The 24455-nt window shown below is 34.2% G+C and overlaps 3 protein-coding genes and 1 long non-coding RNA gene across 4 annotated transcripts; all 4 read right to left on the minus strand.

Moving 5' to 3' along the window:
- Window positions 1–286: 286 nt before the first annotated feature.
- On the minus strand, window positions 287–1898 carry LOC136274740 (tripartite motif-containing protein 2-like). The gene is made up of 3 exons (XM_066082322.1): window positions 1749–1898; window positions 1306–1587; window positions 287–1165 (listed from the first exon to the last, which is right to left on the minus strand). Exons 1-3 carry the CDS (start codon window positions 1896–1898, stop codon window positions 287–289), a joined length of 1311 nt encoding a protein of 436 aa, XP_065938394.1.
- Window positions 1899–2901: 1003 nt separating this feature from the next.
- On the minus strand, window positions 2902–4343 carry LOC136274433 (uncharacterized). The gene has a single exon (XM_066081237.1). The coding sequence runs from the start codon at window positions 4294–4296 to the stop codon at window positions 3421–3423; it is 876 nt and encodes a 291-aa protein (XP_065937309.1). The 5' UTR covers window positions 4297–4343; the 3' UTR covers window positions 2902–3420.
- Window positions 4344–5015: 672 nt separating this feature from the next.
- LOC136274434 (uncharacterized) lies at window positions 5016–5762 on the minus strand. The gene is made up of 3 exons (XR_010712764.1): window positions 5532–5762; window positions 5237–5380; window positions 5016–5113 (listed from the first exon to the last, which is right to left on the minus strand). It is a non-coding gene; the product is annotated as an uncharacterized lncRNA (long non-coding RNA).
- A 9607-nt stretch (window positions 5763–15369) lies between these two features.
- On the minus strand, window positions 15370–22352 carry LOC105333368 (uncharacterized). The gene is made up of 2 exons (XM_020069297.3): window positions 21762–22352; window positions 15370–19529 (listed from the first exon to the last, which is right to left on the minus strand). The coding sequence occupies exon 2, from the start codon at window positions 19525–19527 to the stop codon at window positions 17434–17436; it is 2094 nt and encodes a 697-aa protein (XP_019924856.3). The 5' UTR covers window positions 19528–19529; window positions 21762–22352; the 3' UTR covers window positions 15370–17433.
- Window positions 22353–24455: the final 2103 nt, after the last annotated feature.

Consider the following 24455-nt stretch of genomic DNA (forward strand, 5'->3'; position numbering starts at 1 on the left):
TTTTTTACATATAGAACAAATAGTTTATTTACAATGATACATACATACAGTTTGTTTCTAATACATAATATGATACTTGCACATGGTTTGTTGACATATACACACAGTTTGTGTACATATAAAACATACACATATTTTTTTTACACATACATATACAATATACACACAGTTTGTTTACATAAAATACACACACACATTTTGTTTACATAAAATACACACACACAGTTTGTTTACATATAATACACACATAGTATGTGTACATATAATACACACACACACAGTATGTTTACATCAGATATTGTATTTTCTTCACTTTATATGTGTAGTGTTCAGCCACAAAGAGGTTGTCCCTGGTGTCCACACATAAACCCCATGGACCGTGTAAATCACAGTTGTCAATGTAACGGAGGAACTGTCCGTCCTGATCCAGGATGTGGATACGGTCGTTGTGAAGGTCTGCTGTCAGGATCCGACCCTGGCTGTCTGTTGTGATGCTGTGTGGACTACATGATCTCTTGGTAGTAGAGGGAGGACCAATGTAGGTAAACCGGAGTTTCCCGGCCTGATTGACCACCACTACTGCAAGGGCTCTACAGTCTGACACACAGATATCTAGGTTCCTGTTCTCACTGATGTATTTATATCCACAAGATGAATAGAGAGGTTGTCCTTTGTTGTCGTACTGAATACTTTGTTTCTCTGTGGAGCCAGAGTAACACACAACTTTTGTTTGTGTTTCATCATCACTGTACATGACAACCAGGAGGTCACCAGAGGAGTTACTACAGACATTGCGGGGTTTCCACCCCCGTAGTCTGATCACTGTCTGTATCTGTGCATTCTTCACTATGTTCACAGTTCTATGAATGTAATCAATATAAACTAAATCCCCCCTCCTTGTCATTGCTATGTCGTATGGAGCATTCCCTGACTTGGTTTGGACTGACTTCACTAGTTCCCCCTGCAGGTTGTAGAGACTCATCATCTTATTAGAATAACTACACGTCCAGATTTCTTCATCACTGTCACAAGTTACACTGCATAACCAATTCATTGAACCTCCATACTGTGTCATGACCCGTGGCTCATCAAGCAGTGGTTTGAGAGGAGAGGATCCAGCTTCTGAGGTTTCCATGGTGTAGCCATGTTCCTCTGTTGTAGAATGCTGACAGGGGAACCAAATTGTTGGTAAAGTTGTTCTGGGTTAATTTTCTGAGGGATTAAGTTTGGTAGAGAAACTGCGAGTTTAGGAAGCAATCTTCTGAATTCAGCAATCCTGGATTTGTAGGCAGAGACAAAGCTGACATCATTGGAGTCCAGTAACTTCTTCAGATCAGCAATGTTCTGTGTGATTTCAGAAATGGTGCATGTGATTTCATCTTCCTGTTTGTTTAAGACAGCCAGGTGTTTAGCGTCCATTTCATCAAGATCAGATTTCAGTTTCTGTATAATGGTGTCTATTTCTCTGTGCCAGACTTCTCCATGCTTGTCTATTGCTGATGTCAATTTCTGAGAGTTATTTTTTAGATCATCTTTCTGAACTGTGGTGTTGTTTACAATCTCTTGGAATTTAGGACAAAGGATATTCTTAAATTCATTCAAATCTTTTTGTAAATCTTCATTCCAGAGGAAATACAAGGGGCACAAATAGGAATTCCACATTGTTCACAGAAATGTTTACAATGCTCCTGGGCATGTAATTGGCAAATGGGATAATTTGGAGTAGATCCTCGGTCTTGGAACGCTACCACCTGATGTTTTTTGGATAAATCCAGCATATGGTCCCCAACACAAGCTTTGCAGAGATTGGTCTGACAGAAGTCACAGTGTAGTGAGCGGACAGAAGTATCACACACATCACAACGCACCACGTCCTGGGCAATGCTTCGAGGCTCCATGGTCAAGTCCTTTATGTATGGTGCAGGGTAGAGCCTAAAATATACATGTAGATCATTAATTTCAATCCTATTGCAATAGATTATATTTATATATACATAAATATATGTAAATTTTGTATCTAAATAAATGCTTTTCTCATAATAACAAAGTTTTCAATGTAATAAGCATTGTCATTCTATCCTTAAGTATGCAAGCATGCATACTAACAACATATCAAACAGATTTAAGTATATAGTTCATGATCCAAAATTTCTCAAAATCAAAATGATTGAAAAAATTATCAGACATGTCAAATGTTGGTGATTATTTCATTCCATTGATCTTTTTAATCCATTTTTGGGACAGGGTTTGACATTAAGTTTTTTATTTACTAGACCAGTCGAGCTACCTCAGCAATTTTTTCACTAGCCCTGACCAATTTAGGCCTACACAGCGTTCGGCGAGACTTCGCGAGATTTCGTTGCTGGAGATAAACAAACATGTCGGATTGTATGTGTTAGAAGGGGAATATGGCATTTTCTATTTTATATTGGGCGAACTACACAGCTGGGACTAGAAAACTTAGTAGAAAGTCTGAAATTGCTGTACAATCAGACCATGTCTTGAAATTCGTGTACGATAAAGAGGCATCATACGTACGTGGCACAGTTTGAGCGATAACCGATAATGCGAAAATTATTGTCAGTGATGTATACATATTAAATATAAGGTAACTGATAATATGAAAATATTTCTCATTTTTATCTTGTACTTTGTAACTGAAAATTCAATGTTGCTTAATAGGTATCTGGCTTCACAAAAATGGGGTTATTGGATCAAGTCCAGATGGAATCGTACGTCAACCTGCGCTGTTTGGATATTGTTATCAAGATCCAGCTCTTGCTGACATGCTTCAGTTATATAACTTTCGACCAGAAATATTGGAGGTGAAATGCCCCTTTTCGGCAAAGGAGATGACTATTCCTGAAGCTATCAAAAAATTGAATGATTTCTGCTTAGGTTGGTTACAATTATGATTAATGGGTTTTTTTTATATTTCAAAGACTCATTTACAGAGTTAATTATTCCCAATTATATGAGCAATATGTTTTTATTTTGAAACAAGATAGATACAATATTTATATATCAAAAAGAAAAAAGTCTTTTGCATGATCAACCACAAAAAAGAAGATATTTAATTTATGATGTAGAAATGACTGGAAACATGACCATTGTAATTGTTTTTTTAACTTACAGAGTTTCAAGAATTCCATGGAGTGAAATCATACAAGTTAAGAGAAAACCACCAATATCATGATCAGGTCCAAGGACAGCTGCACATTACTGGAAAGTCTGCGTGTGACTTTATGGTTTGCACACCAAAGGACTGTGCGATTGTTAGAATCACAAAACAACTCAGTTGGGAGGATAATATTTCTGTTTTGACAGATTTTTACTTTGATAAATTTGTTCCCCATCTGCAACAGCTATAAAAGTATTAAATATGATAGCAACATATTCATACTCTTTATTTCTAACATTTCAATCTTGACCTACAAAGTTTTGAGCAATTTCCTGCAAAAGAGGATCCTGAAAATTGACAAGTACACAGCATAACTGAAACACTTTGGTACTGATGTATCTAAACTGATGAGGGATATGTCTAAGAATTTCATAATCTTTTATGCGCTCATTTGCACGCTCAACATGTATACGTGATTTAGGAATTTTTCTACAAAGCTGAACTTCACTGGGGGTGTACTGCGATTTAGCTGTAAGGAAGGGAGGAATATTAAGGTGTACTCCTTGGGGCAACAACTTGTGAATAGTAAACCCTTTATCTGCTAATATCATGTCACCGGGCGCTAATTGCTCTAAAATTTTGCTGTGCTCTACAATTGCAACATCAGATGTGCTCCCAGGGTACAATTTACTAATAAACACCAAGGCACCATTCGGTGCAACACCTTTAACACTTTTTACGGTGTGGGAATTTTTGTAGCCACTGTATGTGCTGGCCTGCAATCTCATGTCATTCCCAGGAACATCTTGGTTGATTTCAGTGGCGTCGAGTACTCTTCTGCATGAGCTAAAATCGCCAAAACTGGTAGGCATAGATCCCTTGCATTTTTGTAGAGATGGAATGCGACTCTCTATGAGTCCTTCATATAAAACCTCATGCATAGCACCAATTTGAGAAGTTACAATGTTATTAACTGATGATGCACTTGTGTTGAATCTCTCTGCAAGGTCCAAAAGAGGGGTGTTCATAGTTATTTTTATTAATGTCATCAACAGTTGGTCTGTCAAAGAAATGAAATAGGGTCTCCATCCATCAATGTACTTAACCTGGAATCTCTGCATCATTTCGTCAATGGCGTGGAACATGTCTGGCCTTAGACTTGTATACATCAGCATCTACATTAAAACATGACAGTGAAACACATTGTGTTGAAGATATATTTCTTTTTCTTTTTTACATTTTGTTTTAAAAACGAACTTGTTTCTGATAAACGAAAATGCTGTCCAGCAGCATTTTAATAACCCATTGTACAAAACATAAGCAGTATGATATTCTTTCCTGGCAGAGCATTTGTTCTACTATTTCCGTCATTTTTCACAGGCTGATGAACTGTCCAGCAGTAGGCCCGTTATCAAAATATAAACTGAAAAAGAAATGCCTCACAAAGTATCGTGTTCAATGATAAAATCAGAAGATCTGTAAATAATATCTCATCAAGGTATATAAAACTTAAATATAGCATTGAACTATGCATTCCTAACAGTGTTCATAACTTCAAACACTAAATATTGATGTGCATGTATCAATAATCTGATAATGACGAATGTCGATTTTTTTTAATACATGTACTACTCATGATATCTGAAATGTACCTTTCTCTCGTCATCTATGATATCGCCAATTCTGAACGCTCGCTTCATGGACATCATTCTGATTTGTATTCTTAATTCCTCATTAATTCATTCCGTGATAAATACAAATATATATTTATAATAAACAGGTAATATTCGTAATCTTTACACCAATTTCATTGTCATCGTTGAGCTTTAAGTGTCTAACCATTTACCTGATTCTCTTCCTTTAAATGATGATAGGAAGTCTGGTAACTGTGATCCAGATTTTGAATCCATAGATGATGCACAATGCATGGCTGATAATGCAGATGTGGATGTGCTGGAAACAGCCATCTTTTGATTTTCTTTTCTCTCAGTTCTAAATAAAATACATAACACATATGAATAAAATTTATTAAGTAAACATTTTTTTAAAAATTACATATTACTATTGAAAACAAAGACTAATTTATGCTTTTTGTAAATATGACATATCCCATACCTATTTATTTTGGTTGGATCAGGAAAATCAAACAGTTTCCCACAACTCCATGGGAAAATGGTTGGGCCATTATTCTTGTCCCCATCCACAAAATGACAGCTGCAGATCCTGTCACTCTGCAACACTACGGCTCTGTCCTTACGTCTGCATACATACATGTAATAACGTATTTATTTAACATTAGCATTTAGATACACACATATTAAAACAATTTCACATTGTTTATTCTACAAGGGACCTAAATATTCTTCCCTGATTCTACCTTGTTCTGCAATGACATTATAATAATGTTTACCTGCATAGTTTTTCCCATTTCGTTGACAACCCGGCACTGAATGGAATCTAAACATCTTGCATGTTCGCCGTAATCCCTGGTGATTACACCCAAACACAAAACAAATCGTCATTGTCGGTTCACGCGTTATGCACTGGTCTATTATTACGTCTCGGTTCGAGTCAGAGTAAATTCGAACTACGATTGTCTCCGGAAGTTCTACACCGGAAGTGAGACTTTACGAGACTGTGCAGGCCTATTGACAAAAATAAACTAAAAGTACCGGTAATGACAAACATAAAATATTAAATACCTGTATCTGTTTAATTGTATTGGTTTATCTTTACCAATAATGAATCATTCAAACACAATAATTAAAGATTTAATTTATTCAAACTGTACTAATAATGATACAAGTATTCAATGGTTGACCAGGGACCAACAAAACTTTAGGGAGACTTAATTTACTTCTCTTTAACAGAGAAATATGGAGAAGTTTGAGAAATCGGCGGGACTCATTATTTGATAATGGCATAACAATAATGATGATATACACAGATTGAACCTTTAATAGTTTCAATTAGATTAGAAACAAGTCATTATGATTAAAAAATAAAACAAATTCCAAAAGTTAAAAAAAATATCTAGTTTATTAAATTTAAATAATTTGATGTATTCATAGATTTTATAGATCAAATGTTTTGTAATTGTGTTAACTAAAATGACAGATAATATCAGTCTCTGTTTTGTAGTGTATTTTGGTGGCATTAGTCTAACCCAACCATTATTTAGATTTTTTGTTTAAAAGATATTATAACTGTTAACAAAGGGTTTATGATTATTTACAAGTTACCAACAAATTCACTGTTATATCAACTCGAGCCTTAAAGTTATTAACATCATTTTGTATAGCACGTGGTTGCATCAACCGTATTTATAACCCCTAAAGATAAGACAGACTAGATTAATAAATCACAAGAGGCATAAACTGAGTTTGTGAAGACGTCTTAAGAATTAAATAATTATCATTTTATTGCCCTTGGGATTAATTTACACGATTATGAACTCTATGTACAATGCGACTTTAAACTTTTGGTTCGGAGGAAATTCCGACGAAGTTACCGATCAAAAAGTCCCCCACTTCATCCTCTAGGTTAGTCCTTGGGTTGTACTTAAAGCTGACATGAATTCATAAAAGCATTTGGTCGCCATATTAGTTTCGATCGCTCCTCTACTGCCACTGGGGTATATATACCGGTTGAGAAAGTTACGGTCGGTTGCTTTCCGATCGAGGCATTCACGTTGCACGGACTTCTAAATGCATGAACTACACATTGTGCATGTAGTAAAATGTAGTTATAAAGAATAAAGAAAACAACAATCAATGAAATACAAAGTATATTTATTCTTTGATGTCCAAGGTATCTGTATTATTTTGCACAGATAGTGCTGCCTTACTTCGCATGCACATCGAACACGTGTGTCGTTCATACAGAGTGCATAACGTCTGCATCTTCTTGAAAACCCCGGCGACACTACATCCAACACAGTAGATAAATGATAGTAAATCCAAGAAAGTAACAACGTTTCTATCCGTTCCTACAAAAACTCCCCGTTTATAAAATCCATGCGATAATTGACATTGCTCTATCTGCCACAGTGTGTGGTTTGCGCATGTGCGATGTTATAACATACACAGGAAAACGGTCTACAATTATCGAGGAACTTCTGAAGTATCTGCGCCTGGATTTCAGTCAGTCTTGTTTCGTCGTTTATTTGATATATCTTGCCAGTGAAGTGGTTGTCATATTATTTTTGTTCAAAACGCGTTTTTACAAGTCTTTTCGTCCAAGGTAACGTGTTCGGGTGTGTGAAATTCCTGAATGGGGTGAAGCATGACGAGGGCTCTCGGCCTTATATAGGTTGTGTGTAGCGATGAGCAGAACAATAGAAAACGACAACTAATATGGCGGTAGTCGGAGATAAAAGGGAAGTAATGCGTATTTATGAATTCATGTCAGCTTTAAATGACGGTTTGTTGAGTTTATGCCTGTTAGGAAAAGAGCTTTTACTTCTATTAATATTAATATTACAGAAAATTATGTGCACACTTTTTTTTTCACACGACCAGTCGGGCAAGTACACAGACATTTAACCCGACCGGACCTATCATTTACTAGACAAAGTCGGTCGGACGTGCCTTAGTGTCAAACCCTGCTGCATTATCTTACAACACTTGTTTTCATTGAACGACAATTGCATATGGTGCAATATATATTGCAATATTTAATGTGTTTACCTCATATAACATTTCTTTATGTGATTATTTCAGCAACAGTTTAAAATCCAAATCTAATTTTTTTTTCATCGCTTCTGCTCATTCATCAATTGTAAAAGGGTCTTTACAACTCTCTGAATTTAGGGGAAAAATATAATACAGTACTTCATGTAGTATTACAAAATGGACAAAGTCGTATGGTATCAAACAATATTATGGTAAATAACCATCCTTTTTTTCATTACCTGATAAGCAAAACCCACCTGAACCTCCTCACTCTGTAAAGCTGGGCCCACCTTTTTCCTGTTTGTCACCAAGACCATTTTCTTTTTCTCAGCCAATGTTACACTGTAAATTTAAAATGTTTATTGGATTATCTTTCTAATTTGTGTAACACATCTATGTGGTTTTCAAGTATATGTACAATATAATAAAGGTTACTAACTCAATACTGAGTCACTGTGAACACTTGTAGATGTTTTGTGCACATTTTCTGCATCTGGGAATCCAACCCTGACACCCTGAATCTCTTGTAAGATGCTCTATCAACTGAGCTATCAAGTGCCCATATTCGAACCGGTCTGACTGTCACATTTCTGGCACCTTAAATGATCTTCACGCTCCAAGATCACCCAAGTCTCTTCCCCTGGCAGAAAGTCCCCTGTTAGTTCCAGGGGGCTGCTCAAGCCACCAAATGTAATGGGATGGGAGAAATAATGAAGGACCAGACCGGGCATCAAATAAGTACCCCCGAAACTCTAGTCTAGTGCTCTACAAAGGGTATTCGAACAGGCCTGGCCATCACAGATAAAAACCACTAAACATTATTGAATTGTTGACCATCTGAAAGGGCCCTACTCAAGTAATAGACAATAGGATGGTTTGTATTCTCATGTATGGATTAAGTTGATATAATGAGACCATGACATGTATGCACTGTGGGTTGTAATGGTCCTGAGTCTCATACATGTAGTTAGTATAATGAGACCATGACACATATTTAGGTTGTGATGACCAATGGTGTTTTTGTAGAGACTATGTTTTCAAAGCCTAAAAATATTACCTAAATATGGGTTCAGTATGAGACAGATTGGGCGAAGGGGAGAGAAGATATACTACGGACAAGTGATCCTGGATAGACGAATGGACGGAAAGATGGATGGACAGACAATATGGTGTCTGCAGAGCTTAATTGTCTCTAATAAGATTTTCCTTTTTAAGGTCTTCCACTGGGAGAGGAAGACCTTACTATTATTCTGAAAAATTTTCAGATTTATTATTTTTTTTTCTTCTAGACGCTAATTTTGATCCTTTATATCTCGCTCGTTTGTTCACCGATTGTCTTGAAATTTTTAGGTCTGATAACATGCCGCGCAATGTTGTCCTTGCATATTTTATAGATGAAAATCCCCATCCGGGTTTGATTTATTCCCCTTTAAGTAAAATTTAACGACTTCTTTTGTCCAGAAGGTTTAGCTTTAACGATGACTGGCAGAGTCTCAAAGATGGGCTGGTTTGGAAGCTGATACATTGAATTTGTGCAAGACATATTTTATTAATTTTTTAAATGCAAATAAAAGGAGTGGTATAGACGTTGAAATAAAGATCAGAAAAATATGCCAAAAAATTCGCGTATATGCCGTTTTAGTTTTCTACCTGATAATAATTTGTTATAAGATGTATCTTAAAAGTTCTTGGTCTTACCGAGACCTTTCATTCGGTATGCAGAAAAAGGGGCTGGCCCCTATAATTAGGGATATAGAGGCGTCAAAAGTTTTTTGTCAATAACTTGTAAAGGAATAAAAATTTCTAATGCATTATTGAAGCAAAGTTGTAAAGAGAAAAATTCCGAATCCTTTCGTAGTATTCAATTTGATGTTTTCGTAATTTAAAGTCAGTTATTGCAGGAACAATTGTTGTCAGTTCGGTCCATTTTTGTGGGGGTGCGCACGTTTAGGAGGTCATGAAAGGGCTTCTTGTAATGCACTAACTGATACATGCAGAGCTTAAAGATGACTCCACATAAATTTCCCAAATGTTTTTATTCATTTGTATATTTTCATTTCATAAAGATAAACCTCTTTGACCTTATTTTTATGGTTTGTTTCATAACTGTCCCCCTTTCTATATTTAGATGCATTACGAGACTCAGGTAACCGATCGATAGTAGAGTCGCTAGCTGTATTCAGGCCGTCGCCCAGACGACAGTGCATGTGCTTGTAGAGCTGGACCTACACATCTTTAACGCCCCACTGTTTTACTGTAACGGAGACATTTTGAATTGTTTCAGTACTGGGAGATGTGTAAATAGAATGGTTCCAATGCATGGTAATTAAACTCAACTTTTCTACAATTCACGGCCGTCATATAAAGCACAATGTGTATTACTGAAATGACAAATGTACGCTGTCAATTTAAACGAACACGGGATTGCTTCCGATAAAACATTTCTTTTAAAGCAAAACAAAATACTGATTTACGATGAAGATAATATTATCATCGTGGATAATTCTAAAGAGGTAATTAAATAAATTTTATGAATACTTTATAATTATACGCGCTATCTTCCATGGGAAAGTGGCATGGAAAAAATGTTGTTCAATGTTCATCAAATACGCTGTAGCCTTAGCAATCGAAAATAATTAACACACTGTAAATTGATAGATTGACACATTAACAAACATTCAGACCCGCAATGTGTGTTTTTTTACAAGTTCTATAAAATGTAGACTCAATGAATGAATTCTTTACCGTTTTTCGTCTGGGTTATTTTGAATCACGTGTGTATGCTATGTGTACATACATGTATAGATTAGCCATATAGATAAACACTTTAAGTGATTAGTTTTTAAAAGAAATTGTGTACATGCAAAGCAATGCAATGCTAGGGCAATTAAATTCGAACAATGTATATGGTGAGGGTCGGACTGATACTGGTTCTGCTTGTTCTACAAACAGCGAATGTAAGACGAAGTATTGGGGTGTTATTTTGTAAACATAAGTATTGCTTTCTTAAAAGCTTGCATTACTAAACAAAGTATTTCATTGGAAGCATTATTAGTTACCAAAGCTGCATATATGTAGCACTCGGTCTGGATCCCGGAAAAATTGACTACCATCCGAAATTTTCATACAAGGGCTACAGACATGCAGCTAACATTACCTTTAAAAATATATTTTAGAATTTGCCGCTGTTCATAAATTCACTAAAAAGACAACCAGATTCAAGTGGTAATACAGTAAAACACGGTTATAACGAAGCGACAGGGAAGGGCAAATTTGCTTCGTTTTAAGCGTTATTCGTTATATTCGTCAAGTTTACAACATGTAATATAGTCACGGGAATGGAAATCACTTCGCTGTAAGCGTCAATTCATTATAAGCGTGTTCGCTATAACCGTGTTTTACTGTATATCGTTTAATATGGGATTTATGACGTATCTTTATATTGTTTTCATTAAAATTATTTCATTATTTCAAGCTTAAGCTTGTGAGTGGAATGAAAACAGTTTCACATGTTATATGACATAAAGATTAACAACATTCAAGGTTTTCCCTCATTTCAACCAATGATAAGAAGGACTCTCAACATAAGAAAATAGACGCAAAGTAAACTGCATTCACGGTATATGGTCATATTGTATGATGTGTCTCAAATGTTCCTTTTTTGGACTCGTCTACTATAACTGCGAAAAATTAATGAATGAAACATTCTGGTAGCGGAGTCATGTAAATAAAATTTCCATTGGTCAGAATTGATTCTTTCGTAAAGGTCGGGGTAGGTATAAAACCAATTTAATCGTTCAAAGTTTTGAATTGTTAACAATGATATATCAGATCGAATGTTTTAGAACGATTTATAAATCCATAATACAGCCATTTGTAATCGGTTGACGTGTGAGGATGATTGTGTATTTAGTAGGCGGGCATCCTTACACCCTATAAATTTAAGACAAATGAAATCATCCAGCAGATAGAGAAATCAAAATCCACTGGCATTTTGGTTCTTCCAGTTAACTTTCCAGACTGCATGTTATAATAAATTAATGATTTTTTTTGTTAATAATAATTCAACATCAATTATAAATTAACAATGAATGTACACTCTAGTGCGCTAGTACACAATCTTGTTGCGATGATACCCCCTCCCCCTTCCCCGGCCCACCGGTTATGATACCTTTTATTTAAATCAGGATTACACACGTGCTTGCATGTGGCAGAAAACAAGCTGGAACTTAACTGTTAAATGAACTATTAGTAACCGATATCATCTCTTTGGAAATGAATTTCTCTTTAGTAAGTACGTGAAGAAACTGATACATGTAATTATGAAAACCATAGAGGACTGCATGCATGATGTTCGCTTAATAACTGCTTGATACAATATTTTTTTTACAACATGCTTTAAGTCTATGATAAAAAGAAACTATATGCTTGGGGGGGGGGGGGGGGGGGGGCGGGGCATCCCCACTTTTTCTCGCAGTAACTAATTTTTTTAAAATTTACCTATAAAAATTAAATTATCATGGAGTTGCCCCCCCCCCCCCCCCCTCTCACTCTATTTTGAGAGTATGTAAAAAAAAAATGGTATGAAAATCATAAAATTAGGAGTGAAATTGAAGTATTAGATATACTAAGCCCCCTCCCCCATCCCCCGGATAAGATTGTGAAGATTTTAAAAAATTCAAAATTCCTTTTTTTTTTGCTTGCCAAGATTTGATGGATGAGTTTGCCCCCCCCCCCCCCCCCCACACACACACACACTTTCAAAAACGATGCTATGTGCCTGGAAATTACTCATTTTTTTTATTCCCCTTTATAATAAACAAAACAAATCAACAAACAAAACTGATCCAGATAAATATAATTACCTGTATCAAAAATAAACCTTTAAAAAATAAACCTTTAAAAAACAAACTACACATTCATTAGTAGAGTACAGTACTGGACTGGCGTGCCAGAGGACCTGGTTTCAAAACCCCAGCAGAGGCAATAAGTGTCTCTGTTACAGTTATAATAAGACCATTACATGTAAAGAGGTTGTCATGGTCACTGCCCTCATGTATAAAATTGTATAATGAGACCATGACATGTTATACATGGTTGTTATGGTATGTGGTCGCATGGATATGGTTCTTATAATAAAACCACGACATTTATACATAGTAATACATTGTAATGGTCCGCTGTCTTATGTAGAGACCATGTATTTTGTTATTATTTTTTGAAATATTATTTATAGATTTATTATACCGACACAAACAATCAAATTCAAATAATTATAATTCTTTGTGTATCCAACAAGTTATAATGTCAAAATATTTAAAATATAATTGAATTGCACGCACGATGTTCTGTGACAAAGACAACTTATACTATACAAAAAAGATGAAGACTTATAGCCAATGAAAAAGGACATTGCAACTAGAATTAAATGATTTAAACAATAAAATGCGGTCTTTGGCGATTCATTCGGGATATGAAGGTAGCGACATTGCAGAAAAAATGCGGGTTATGTAAATTTTTTCTGCAATGATCGCTACCTTCATTACCCGAATGAATCATCAAAGAAAGCATTTCAATGTTTATATCAACATCTTTCTTTTTAGCCAATTGATAAATTGATTATGAATAGTAAGTAAAATTCACTGAATTACTGTTAATGTACGTAAGTACGTCAACTAAAAGAAACAGCCAAATCGTCTCCTGTGAGACTTTGAGTCTGACGTCGTCATGATTATTTCGTGCAGTCCGTGATTTTTCCTAGGTAGTTGTAGGTCTCGACCAATCGATAAACTGGGCATGTCAAATTTGGACCTGTCACTTTCTTGTCAGTTTTAGCCGCTGTAGATATCGACCAATCAATAAACGGGGCGTGTAGATTTCAATCTGGCTGTTTCTATAGAGCTATGAATTAACTATAAGTTTCCGTAAGAAATAGAGGGAATAATACTTGGTAGATGTAAATATATGGTTATGAATACCAGTATTCATTGTTTTATTCGGAATATTTTGGAACTTTTCCTTTGGTTAAAGAAATTATTAAGTGTTCTGAATAGGGGTGTATCAGTTCATCGAACTGACACATCTTTTCGCTTGAAATCAGTCTATTTACAGCAATTTTCAGGGAATCAGAAAAAATCTTATACAGTGAAAAATGAAAAGAGGTATAATAATGTTGAATGACACAGTAAGAAAACTCTAAACTAAAAGGGTACAATGAGAATTATATGCGTTTCCATAAAGATGGCAGCCAAGGACATAACTTTTGTAAAGTGTGGATTGAGCTACTTGTATTTATCAGACCTCTTACATATGTACTATCTGTGATAAGAACTGACTGTAATAGTGGGGTGTGACTGCACTGGCGAGAAATGGTACTCGCTGTGTAGTACTGAGTAGGCTGATTAGTTTTTCAACTTTTGGTAAAGTTGGACCTCCAAATGCAGGAAGGATGTTTTATCTATAGCTTAGACAGGGTCCATTAAAACATTACATTGACACATGTAATCAGCCTTAAAACAAATACAGTGAAGTCGCCAATTCCGGGTCACGTCAGATTGTTTCTTTTGATATTTTGCAAAGCTGTTCTATTTAAATTTTATACTTTATGTATATTGAAAGTACATTTTGTGAGTTATTAGGCATTCATTTTGGGTTTTTTTTTTATAAATTCCCGGAAACAATATTTACAGAGGCATTTCAACAAGGCATGGTTTCCCCCACTTTCGTATCATTTTCTCCATTTTCGGGTCATGTGACTTCAAAGTGTCAGTAATGTAATCAACTCAGAACACAATTTTTATAAATTTGCAGCATATAAAAAATAATGCCGATCAGAAAATTTATTTACAACTACTGATACTCAAGTAACAGGGACAAATTTCTAAATGTAAATGACAGTCGTGATTCAAAATGAAATGATCGTCATAATGTCATCATTGTGACAAAAAGAAAAATAAACCTCAAGAAAAAATAACAAACAAGATGAATAAAATGACACCTGAGCTGGATAGATCATTTTATTCAATTGAATCTCTTTTTTCTCTCTTTCACGTAATCATAAATCCGCAGAAAAAAATGTTTCAGGTACAGTGACCTGCAATTGGGGAAATTACTTCAGATTGATTAATTAATTGGTGTAAAGAACAAGATAGGGTAAGGGCCATTTTTGGCCCCCTCAGCAAATATGTTTATTTTATTACCATGCATAGTATTGACCTCAGTACTCAACATGGTAGGATTTTTTTCTTGGTAACCCTTCTGTATAGTTGCCTAGCAACGAAACAAACGTCACCATAGTTTCCTTCTAAATTTAAAAATAACCTCTTTGTTCGATTACAAACATTTAAGTTAACATCATTTTGATGAGCATTAGTTCATTTAATTGAATTACCAACATGAATTAATGCATTAAATGCATAAAATTTTTAACCAGCGTTTCCATGGCAACCATGAATTTCCTTAGTAACCAATTAAATAACTTCAATTTCAACCTCGATTTCACATGAAAAAGTAATCAATGTATTAAAAAACTTTAAAAAACTTTTTCAATAAATAAATAATTTATTAATCATCCTTCTTTTCAAAACTTTTAAACTATCAATTACATCAACACACCAAAATAAAAATGTAATTTAAATTCAGAAATTCATTCATTCAATGCATTTTCTCAGTAACCAGTTAAATATATTATATATTTTAGTCCAAATACAAACAGCATGTACAAGTTTAAAACTAACTAGTATTTAACATTGCAGCAATTTTTTTTCTTATAATATATTTATGTGTGTGTGTATTGAAATGTCCATGTTTCCTAGCTACATGTTCCAAAATATTTAAGTGTTCACAGAGAGATAATATAATGTACAAAATAATATCATTTATTATAATTTAAATCCAATGATTTGTACCTTTACTTGTACATGTAACAAAGATTTGTACATATCTCACTAAAGTGCTTACAAACATGGATGAAATACATGTAAAAATTAGTATCACCCATTATACTTCACATATTATAACTTTAGCAAGCACACATAACATGTACTTTTCATATTAAAGTAAATCGTGTTATTGTGACCAACAACATTGTGATTGTACATGTACACATGTTGTATACACATCAACTAATTCTTCACAACAGGCTACATATAAATTAAATAATCAACAGAATGTATCGTTCTATCAATAAAATTGATGGTACATTCATGTACATTAGCAAATACATATAACGATTACGTGTACATATGTGCACTGTAAACGAGAAATGAACATACATGTATAGGGCCAATCATGCAACCCATAAAAGATCAAATCAACTGTATGAGTTGGCTACAAAAATATTACCTTGATAACACAAAAGAAATTGCAACTTGTCAAAATATTGAATGTTTTTAGAAGTAAAATCATGTTCTTTTCCAAAAAATCATGCGTCTCTATTCAGACTAAAAATTAACTAATAATGTCAAGTGATGTCTTGTATAAAAAATTCTTGATATGACAATTACATTTCATTTCAACAGTATCTGCTACACATGCTAACAATACTGTGACAAATGAATTGAATTTTACAACATCTCTACAACATGTGTTAATTTTCAGTAAAGTTGTAATAGATTAATTTTAAGAAATCATGTTTTTATACATTATATACAATTACAGGTATATTACGATATACACTGTATTACAACTCTATATTTAACAAATTAAGTATGGCATTTCATGCTTTTGACAGATAGAAATGTATGACCTGCTATAATGATAAACCCAACTCTCTTTAGAATTATGAAATATTGTAATTATTTTAACAGCAAGCTCGGATTTTGCAGCAGGCCAAGTTTACGAGTATGTTTCAACTACGCCAGTGACTTGCGATGTTACGAGTGTGTTTCACCTGCGCCAGAGGATCGCATCCTGTTCTGCACAATCCCGTTATGCTCTGAATTTAAACTAATGAAAACAATCTTAACCCATAAACCCCACCAACACTTCATATAAATTACATATTTCTTAAAAAATTAGGCCTAATTATAATACAAATGAATATCTTTTTGTCCTTAAAATATGGAATATAACCTCAATCCTTATTGTAAATAATTTGATATCAGAATATTAAAAAAGGGAACTTCCAAACAAAATGTTTAAAAAAAATATAGCTACAATTTAAAAATATCTAAATGTAGATTTCAGAACATTTAGCACAGAAGAAAAACATTGTGTGAAGTTACATCTAGTATACTTGTAATAAAAAAAAGAGATGAACATTTCTGGCCAATCATACCGCCCACAAAGGAGATTAACAACATGAGTTGCCCAAAAATGTTATCTTTTTTTTTTTACTAGATAGTAACATTTTACATGTATATGAATGTATACAATTGTAGATGGAGATTTAGAGATATATAACACTACATTAAATAAGAAATAGATGTAGGATGTTGCGCAGATTTAACTGGTATTCAATATGCATACACAAAAGTCAAGCCGATAATATACTTGTGTACTAATTTTTGACAAAGAATTCTTTTCAGCACAGTTAACAGTTGAAATCAGTAATTACCACAATAAGATTATCATGTTCAGGTATAAAGTAAGATACATACATAAATGCAAATACTATAACCATGCAACATGTCTTCAACTTCACTCTTCGGGGATTTCCTCACTCTCACTTTCACTGTCCGTTTCTGGAAGGAGGCTGGCATCAGTCATACTACCGTGAAACTTCAAAGGATGAAGTTGAGTTCCTAGAAAGCGAAAGTATCCAAGATACCAGAGGACACTGGCTACATGGGCACAGCATCCCACAACACGTGCCCCTACTTTGCATGTGCAGTACCAGCCACTAATTTCGCCATCTAAAGTAAAATGGATGAACGCTGTGTGGCGGACACTGTTAGAATGTCTTGATCTCAGTTTTACTCTCAGTAGGTTTTCAACTGAATTGCACACAAACACTTCAAACTGGTCTTCTGTAAAATTATCCAAGACATAGTTTTTTGCCTCTTTTAACTGATATATTCCAAATGTAATTTCTCTCAGCTTTTCCATAGACAATATGGGAAATTCAGGCAAGGGAACTGCAGTATCACTGGTGTTCATATTAACTTTTTTGAAAACAGATCTTTTTCTTAGCAGTCCTTCCTCTTCAACCATTTTCTGAACATCATTTCCATTCAGACTTCTCTCCAACATTTTCTTTGCTATTTCTTTAGAGGAAGAATCCATGTCTGCCAAGTGTGGACGGTAGCAGTTAAATAATGCGCAAACGATACGTAGAAAATCGCCAATGTATGGTATGTAATGGTTGGAAACTACTTTATCAAAGAATTTCCATTGTTTAATCCTTGCATTGACACTTTCAACTACCCATCTCACTTTTGTCACAAGTCTACTTGTATTAGCCTCTTCTGTGCTGTGCTGACTGTTGCCTTTTTGAAGATATTGTGGCATTTTTACTTCATATCCCTCCTCAATGAGATATCCAGACACATCCCTAAATCCTCGGTCTACTATGAAAATATCATTATCATTCAGCCAGGATTTCATTCCATCAGTATTAGTTTTCAGAATATGTTTTGTGATTAAGGCATCATTGTTTTTCGCATAGTAAGGTCCCAAAATGGACAAAATATAACCATCAGTTCCGACAATGACCATAGGTTTAACTAAGGGTCTATGTTTATGCAAGCTATATGACATCCTTTGGAAGGTATAGTTTGAGCTCTTCTGGATGTACACATAGGTGCCATCCAAGACAATAATTGCAGCATCATCATCATGACTTGAGAATAATTGTTTGGAAAGAGGCGTAGTATGCCTGGAAACAAAATCTTCATGTGATATATGTTGAAATCCAATGTGTAGGGGTACAAAATCTTTCATCAAACAATTCCTTCCACTGTGAATACATCTCTGAATCTGACCTTTGGAGAGAGAAAATATAACACCCAATAGATGGTTTGGCAAACCAGTTCTGAGCTTTGTCAGTAAAATGGCAACACAGGTGTTGATTGTCCGAACACTGCTGTTTCTCAAAGTTGATAAATGGGATACAATGTCTTCAAAGTTTTCTTTTGTAATTCCAGTTAAACTGTAACATACACTGTCTGATAATAGATGCACATTCTCAAAGTTTAAGCAACTGGAGAGGGCCAAAGTTTTTCTTACATTTTCCAATAAAGTTACAATATCAGTTCTGTTGAATGAAGTTTCTATATATTTGGATTTTAGTAGCTTCAGTGATTCCTTTGTAAATAATTTGTTAATCAAATGATTAACACAACAACGTGCTTTGCTGTTTATGAATATTCCTTTTTCGATAAATGATTGTGTTCTGGCATTTAGAGGTACAACAGATGATTTTCTTCCTTTGCTGAGATATTCTTTGCAAATTACACAGTACTTATGAGAGGATGTAGTCGAGTGAACTTTTAATGTTATATTCTTGGGACTTTGCAAATGTTCTGCAGTTGAAGTTTCAATATTGACTAAAAAATTTGAGTCCTCCTCCTCTGATATAACACCTTCAATGAGGGACGCTTCTTTTTGTGTCTTTTCTGATTTAATCACAGTTTTACTGTACTGAGCTCTACACTTATTACAAATCACATCATCAATATGAATTTCTCTGTTGATTAATTTAGTCACATATCTTTTCAGCTCTTTTGTTTTGATAGGTCGCCTCTGCTTCAAATGTGTCCTACCACAAACAGCACATTTGTATGACTTGGGCATATCTGAAAAAGAGGTTAAGTTGTTTAAAAATCAATCAACTAATCATCAAATATAACAAAAAAATGAACTACCAGTATACACTGTATTACCGGTACATTTTTATTTTCACAATATTGCATTTGTTTATGTATGTACATTGTTGAATATATTTAGTATGTATACATGAATAGTCATGAAGTATTATTTATTACACAAACAAGTAGTAAGACAGGACATTCTCCTAAAACTTAAAACTTTTATACCTTTTCCATAAACATTTACCAGTTTACTAAGGGTTTTTTTTAACTTTCAGGTAAACAGGGTATATTATGCATCTTATGTGCATGTATAAATTGCAGAAACATAATATGAGTCAATCTTTTATATGTGTTACTTTTTTAGCATATTAACTGTGCAACTTCAGATCTATATAATTTTGAAATTCCAATGGGAAAAATATAATATAACAAAGAACCACAAATACCTGGTATATGTGATGTCAAGATATGTCTGGCAATTTTTTGATATATATATATATATATATAAGTATCAGTTAATGAATAAAAGGGACATAATGCCTTTGTCACAAAAAACTTGATTTGGAAATTCATTTAAAAATTATTACTTTTTCAATCTTCTGAGAACTGCTGAAGTGAATTTAGCTGAAAACATGTTATGAATAAAGGGGTTATACATGTGTGGAGATTTGGATGAAAAAGTTATCTGTTAATTAGACAAGATTTTTTTTTAACCACACAATGTCATATTGTCTTCTGACAAGAGAAAAATTCTATAATAAATATTTTTCTAGTAAAATGCGCCTACACTTTTGTGTCCTACTTAGCTGTAAAGTTTTGGAAAATTCTGTGCAGTGGACTAATTAACAGACAGACTGATCAAAAAATATTATACATCCACAGTTACTAATGAGAGTAATTTAGGTAGGAACAGCACTTGAGTGCCGGTTCATGTATTACTGTCTTATGACAGCATCTAGTTTACACCAATGTTATTGGTTTGACTACTATTTACAAAAAGTGTCACGTGCACATATTAACTAATGAAATCATGAATTGAAAAGGGTTCATTTAAGTAGAGTTAATAATATTGATATTGCTGTTAAATGGAGATTCATCTCCAGTAATTAATACACACACATATTTTTTATTATATCATTATGTTAAATGATTCTAAACTTATATTTCATCAATTGATAGTTTCATAAATAACATTAGATACATGAGTATAATCCATTATGATGAACATGTATTGGAGAGTTGGTTTAAAAGTAAACAATATTAATATATCATGCAGCTCAAATGGCTGGGGCCATTTCATGTACATGTATTTAAGTATTTTGCATCTTTTGTTTTTGTAGAGTTAATGGGAGAGGGGTAATGTTCTACATGTATATTGTCATACACATTTTCCTTTGTTTCAACTAAAACATTACATGTGCATTTATTGATGTGGATTTGACATTTTTGAAACAAAAAAAGACAATGAACACACAAATACACAGCCAGGAGACTTACTATGAACTGTAAATTTCAAACCTACACATCACCCATGTTCAGTGATGATGAATCGACAAAGGAACTTTAATGTAAATACATACATGTAATGTTAAAGTCCAATCTACACTTTGCAAAAGTTGTTTCCCTTTGTGGGGTCAACCCAAATGTCAAAAGGGAAAAACCAGGTTTCTCACAGTAGCCTTTGAAGTTTAGAGGTTTGTAACTTTGTCATTTGACAATGAAATTCTGTTTCTGTTGTGTAATTTGAATGCCCCAGGATGGGGCAACCCACACATTGAAGGAATATACTCAACTCAAAAAGATTTTATCACAGGAAGCCCAAATATTTGGTAGCATAAAGAAAAGAAAGTTTACTGTCTTTTCCCCAAAGATGGCGGCCAAGGGACATAACTTTTGTAAAGTGTGGATTGGTCTATTGTAGTGCATTTTATACATTCATACATTACAGTATATTTATTTTCATTTACTTTCAGTGTCCGTGATATAATCATCTCCCTAGTACTTGTACATGCATATATGCTCAAAGGAATTCACCTGCATTAATTTAAAAAAAAACAACCCAATACATCGTTATGAAAATGTATCATGATCGTCTGATAGGAATATGTAACACGTTAGTAAATGTGTAAACAATATTTCCGTTTAACGCTTTTAGTATCAGATATTTGATCATCATTTTCATAATTAAGAAAAATGATAACTGAATTAAGTACTTACCGGCATATTGCAGTGATAGCGCAAAGCTTCATCGTCACAAAATGTAATGTATGTTGCAGCCGACAACTTGTTTCGACCGCCAAAATAACACCGGAAGTAAGATAGGCAGCGTAAAAGAAAAACCTATCAAAACGCTTACTGCTTTAATTATACAATTTATCTACAGTTAAAATGATTCTGTTATATTAGCGAACTGATTTCTTATTCGTTGTATTGATTTTATGTTTAAGGAATAAACAACACACTCGGGAATTCGCTACAAAAGGATTTCCGACAATTCCGGAATAATCTCGATCAATATTTCCCCGATCGATTTTTTTGTCATTATTTTCAAAATAAACACATGAGCGGAGGAGAGAACCACGTTCATATTTTTATCATCAGTCAATGATATTTGAATTTTCTTGTACCCAAAGTATGATCGCGGTTCTTGCTTCCGCTCACATCGAATTTTCAGTATTTTGTGACGTAAAACAGGTTTTTCAGACAAAATCTCATTCAAGAAAATAGAGTAGCGATTCAAATTGAATCAAATGGGACAAGAACTTTCAAATTTTCACTATGATGGAAAAGTTTAGGTATTGTACATGCATTTTTAGACGTATCAACTCTTAGTTTATTGTTTTGATTTTTCAAGGTTTAGGGGGCAGATCTTGTACGATACCTATCTTGTTCTTTATTTGAGCAGTTATCATTCTGAATAATTGTTGACATATAACTGAATGCATGTGCAATATTTTTCATCCATAAACGCCCTCCCACAACTTTTACATCAACCACGCTGCAGTGGTAATAATGAAAATAGCATGTCAAAGATGTGTGGAAATCTCAATCTCGAGAGCGCTTGATTTCTAAATTCGTTTCTCGGAGGGTCTGTAAAAGTTAATTTTCGAATATCATTTAATGATCAAAGACAGAAAAGCCTATAGTTTGTGATTATTATATTTATTAAGTTTTTTATGCTTCAATTTAAACAAGGTGACATGAAATACACACAAGTGACCCGGAATTGGAGACGACCCGGAATTGGCGACTTCACTGTACTAATATTCATTCAACTTACCCATACTTTTTCGATTCCATGCCATGTTTCTGATTGTGACGTCACTTTTGACACATGTACGGTACCAAGTGTGGTTGAAATAGACCCAGTGGTTCTGGAGAATATGAAATGTGAAGAGTTCATATGACAACAACAACGACAAAGACTTGTGATCAGAAAAGATCATTTCAGGCTTTAGCCCAGGTGAGTTAAAAAAACTATGATGCATTTCCTGCACCCCCCCCCCCCCCCCAAAAAAAAAAGACAGACCATTTTAGTAAGCTGCAACCACCCTCAGTTTGTTTGAATAAAGGTAACCCATTACACCAAAGCTATATCCGGTCAATGCCCCAATATAGCCTCGTGGATTCCAATTATCTGATGAATGAATAAAAAGGACAATGTTTACAAGAAATATTTCCCAAAAGAGGGATTTATTTACAAATGTACAAATGTCAGTGTTTGAACCACCTTGAACATGTTGAAGCAAAAATGCGAACGTTAAATCTCCACAAATTTGTAAACGATATGGAAGAGTTGTATATAAATACGATATAAGTTTGTTAATAAATGTTTTATACTCAGTTTAAACAACTATTGTATGCATCACCTTTTTAGGAACGTTGCTGAATCCGAAGGTCAAAATGGAGGAAGACGATCCCGACTACATTGTACGGGTAGAATATTAAAGCGCACATATTGAATTAATATTTTTAAATTTTTAAATTTCAGGACAGGAATTTGGTAAGTTAGTTCAAAACATTGATTGATTCAAACTCGGGGATTTGATGTGTGTATGAGTTTTAATCTGTCAAAGTCAAGGTAACTTAACGATTGTATATACCGCGAGTACTCACTCTGCGCGCAAAACGTAGGTTATACGTATTTACACTTTGCTACATTAAAACATCATTGCGATTGATAATTCATCCCTTTATTATTTTTAAGTTTACAATAATTTTGCAAATACCCTAGACAACTTATATCTATTCGGAAAAAAATCGTACAATCACCCTGACTCGCTCATTGATGCGAATTTAAAGCTGCTTGGTCCGATTTTATATCAAATTTTATACTCGCTTTTAAACGATGGCTATGCCTAGTATATGTATAAAAAAAAAACATTACAGTAGTTTTACCCGTCAATTATGCCAAATTTCAATGAAGAAAAATACGTACAAAATTTGCTAACAAAACAAAACGACATTAAAAGGTGCCGCGTTATTTCGCCTCATGTTAAATTTCACCCCTGACTACGAGACGGGTATGGTTGTATTACAAATTTGACATCGCTTTAAATAAAGGTCGAAATAATCAGACAAATTACAAATAAACATGTGTACGTTTTGTTAGCCAATATTTCTAAAGTCTGCTTTCTTTACAATCGATGCATAGCATGTGGGTCGAATAGCCCCAATCATTCGGGGGACGAAATTATGCAGTTTCCTTTTCTAAACATTCCCGTGATGCATTTTGGTTTGTTTTTTCGTTTGCCCAACGAGAAATTATTTTTATTTACTTTGAATATTTCTAACTTTGAAAGGAGACTGATTCTGCTGGTGTAAATAGGGGAAAGTCCATAACTTTCTAAGATAAATGATTTGTATGAAAAAAATGTTGATACTGTAATTACAAAGAAATCGGACCAAGCA

The sequence above is a fragment of the Magallana gigas genome, chromosome 4, assembly GCF_963853765.1.
Source record: "Magallana gigas chromosome 4, xbMagGiga1.1, whole genome shotgun sequence".
Taxonomy (NCBI): Eukaryota; Metazoa; Mollusca; class Bivalvia; order Ostreida; family Ostreidae; genus Magallana; species Magallana gigas.

Bases quoted from the DNA above. Each gene is read 5' to 3' on its own strand.
- LOC136274740 (XM_066082322.1), bottom strand. From the start codon at position 1,898: ATGGAGCCTCGAAGCATTGCCCAGGACGTGGTGCGTTGTGATGTGTGT. The intron at 1,588-1,748 runs GTAGCGTTCCAA...AATGAATTTAAG, and splicing joins TATCCAAAAAACATCAGGTG to AATATCCTTTGTCCTAAATT. The intron at 1,166-1,305 runs GTCAGCTTTGTC...TTCCCCTGTCAG, and splicing joins AGTTACTGGACTCCAATGAT to CATTCTACAACAGAGGAACA.
- LOC136274433 (XM_066081237.1), bottom strand. From the start codon at position 4,296: ATGCTGATGTATACAAGTCTAAGGCCAGACATGTTCCACGCCATTGAC.
- LOC105333368 (XM_020069297.3), bottom strand. From the start codon at position 19,527: ATGCCCAAGTCATACAAATGTGCTGTTTGTGGTAGGACACATTTGAAG.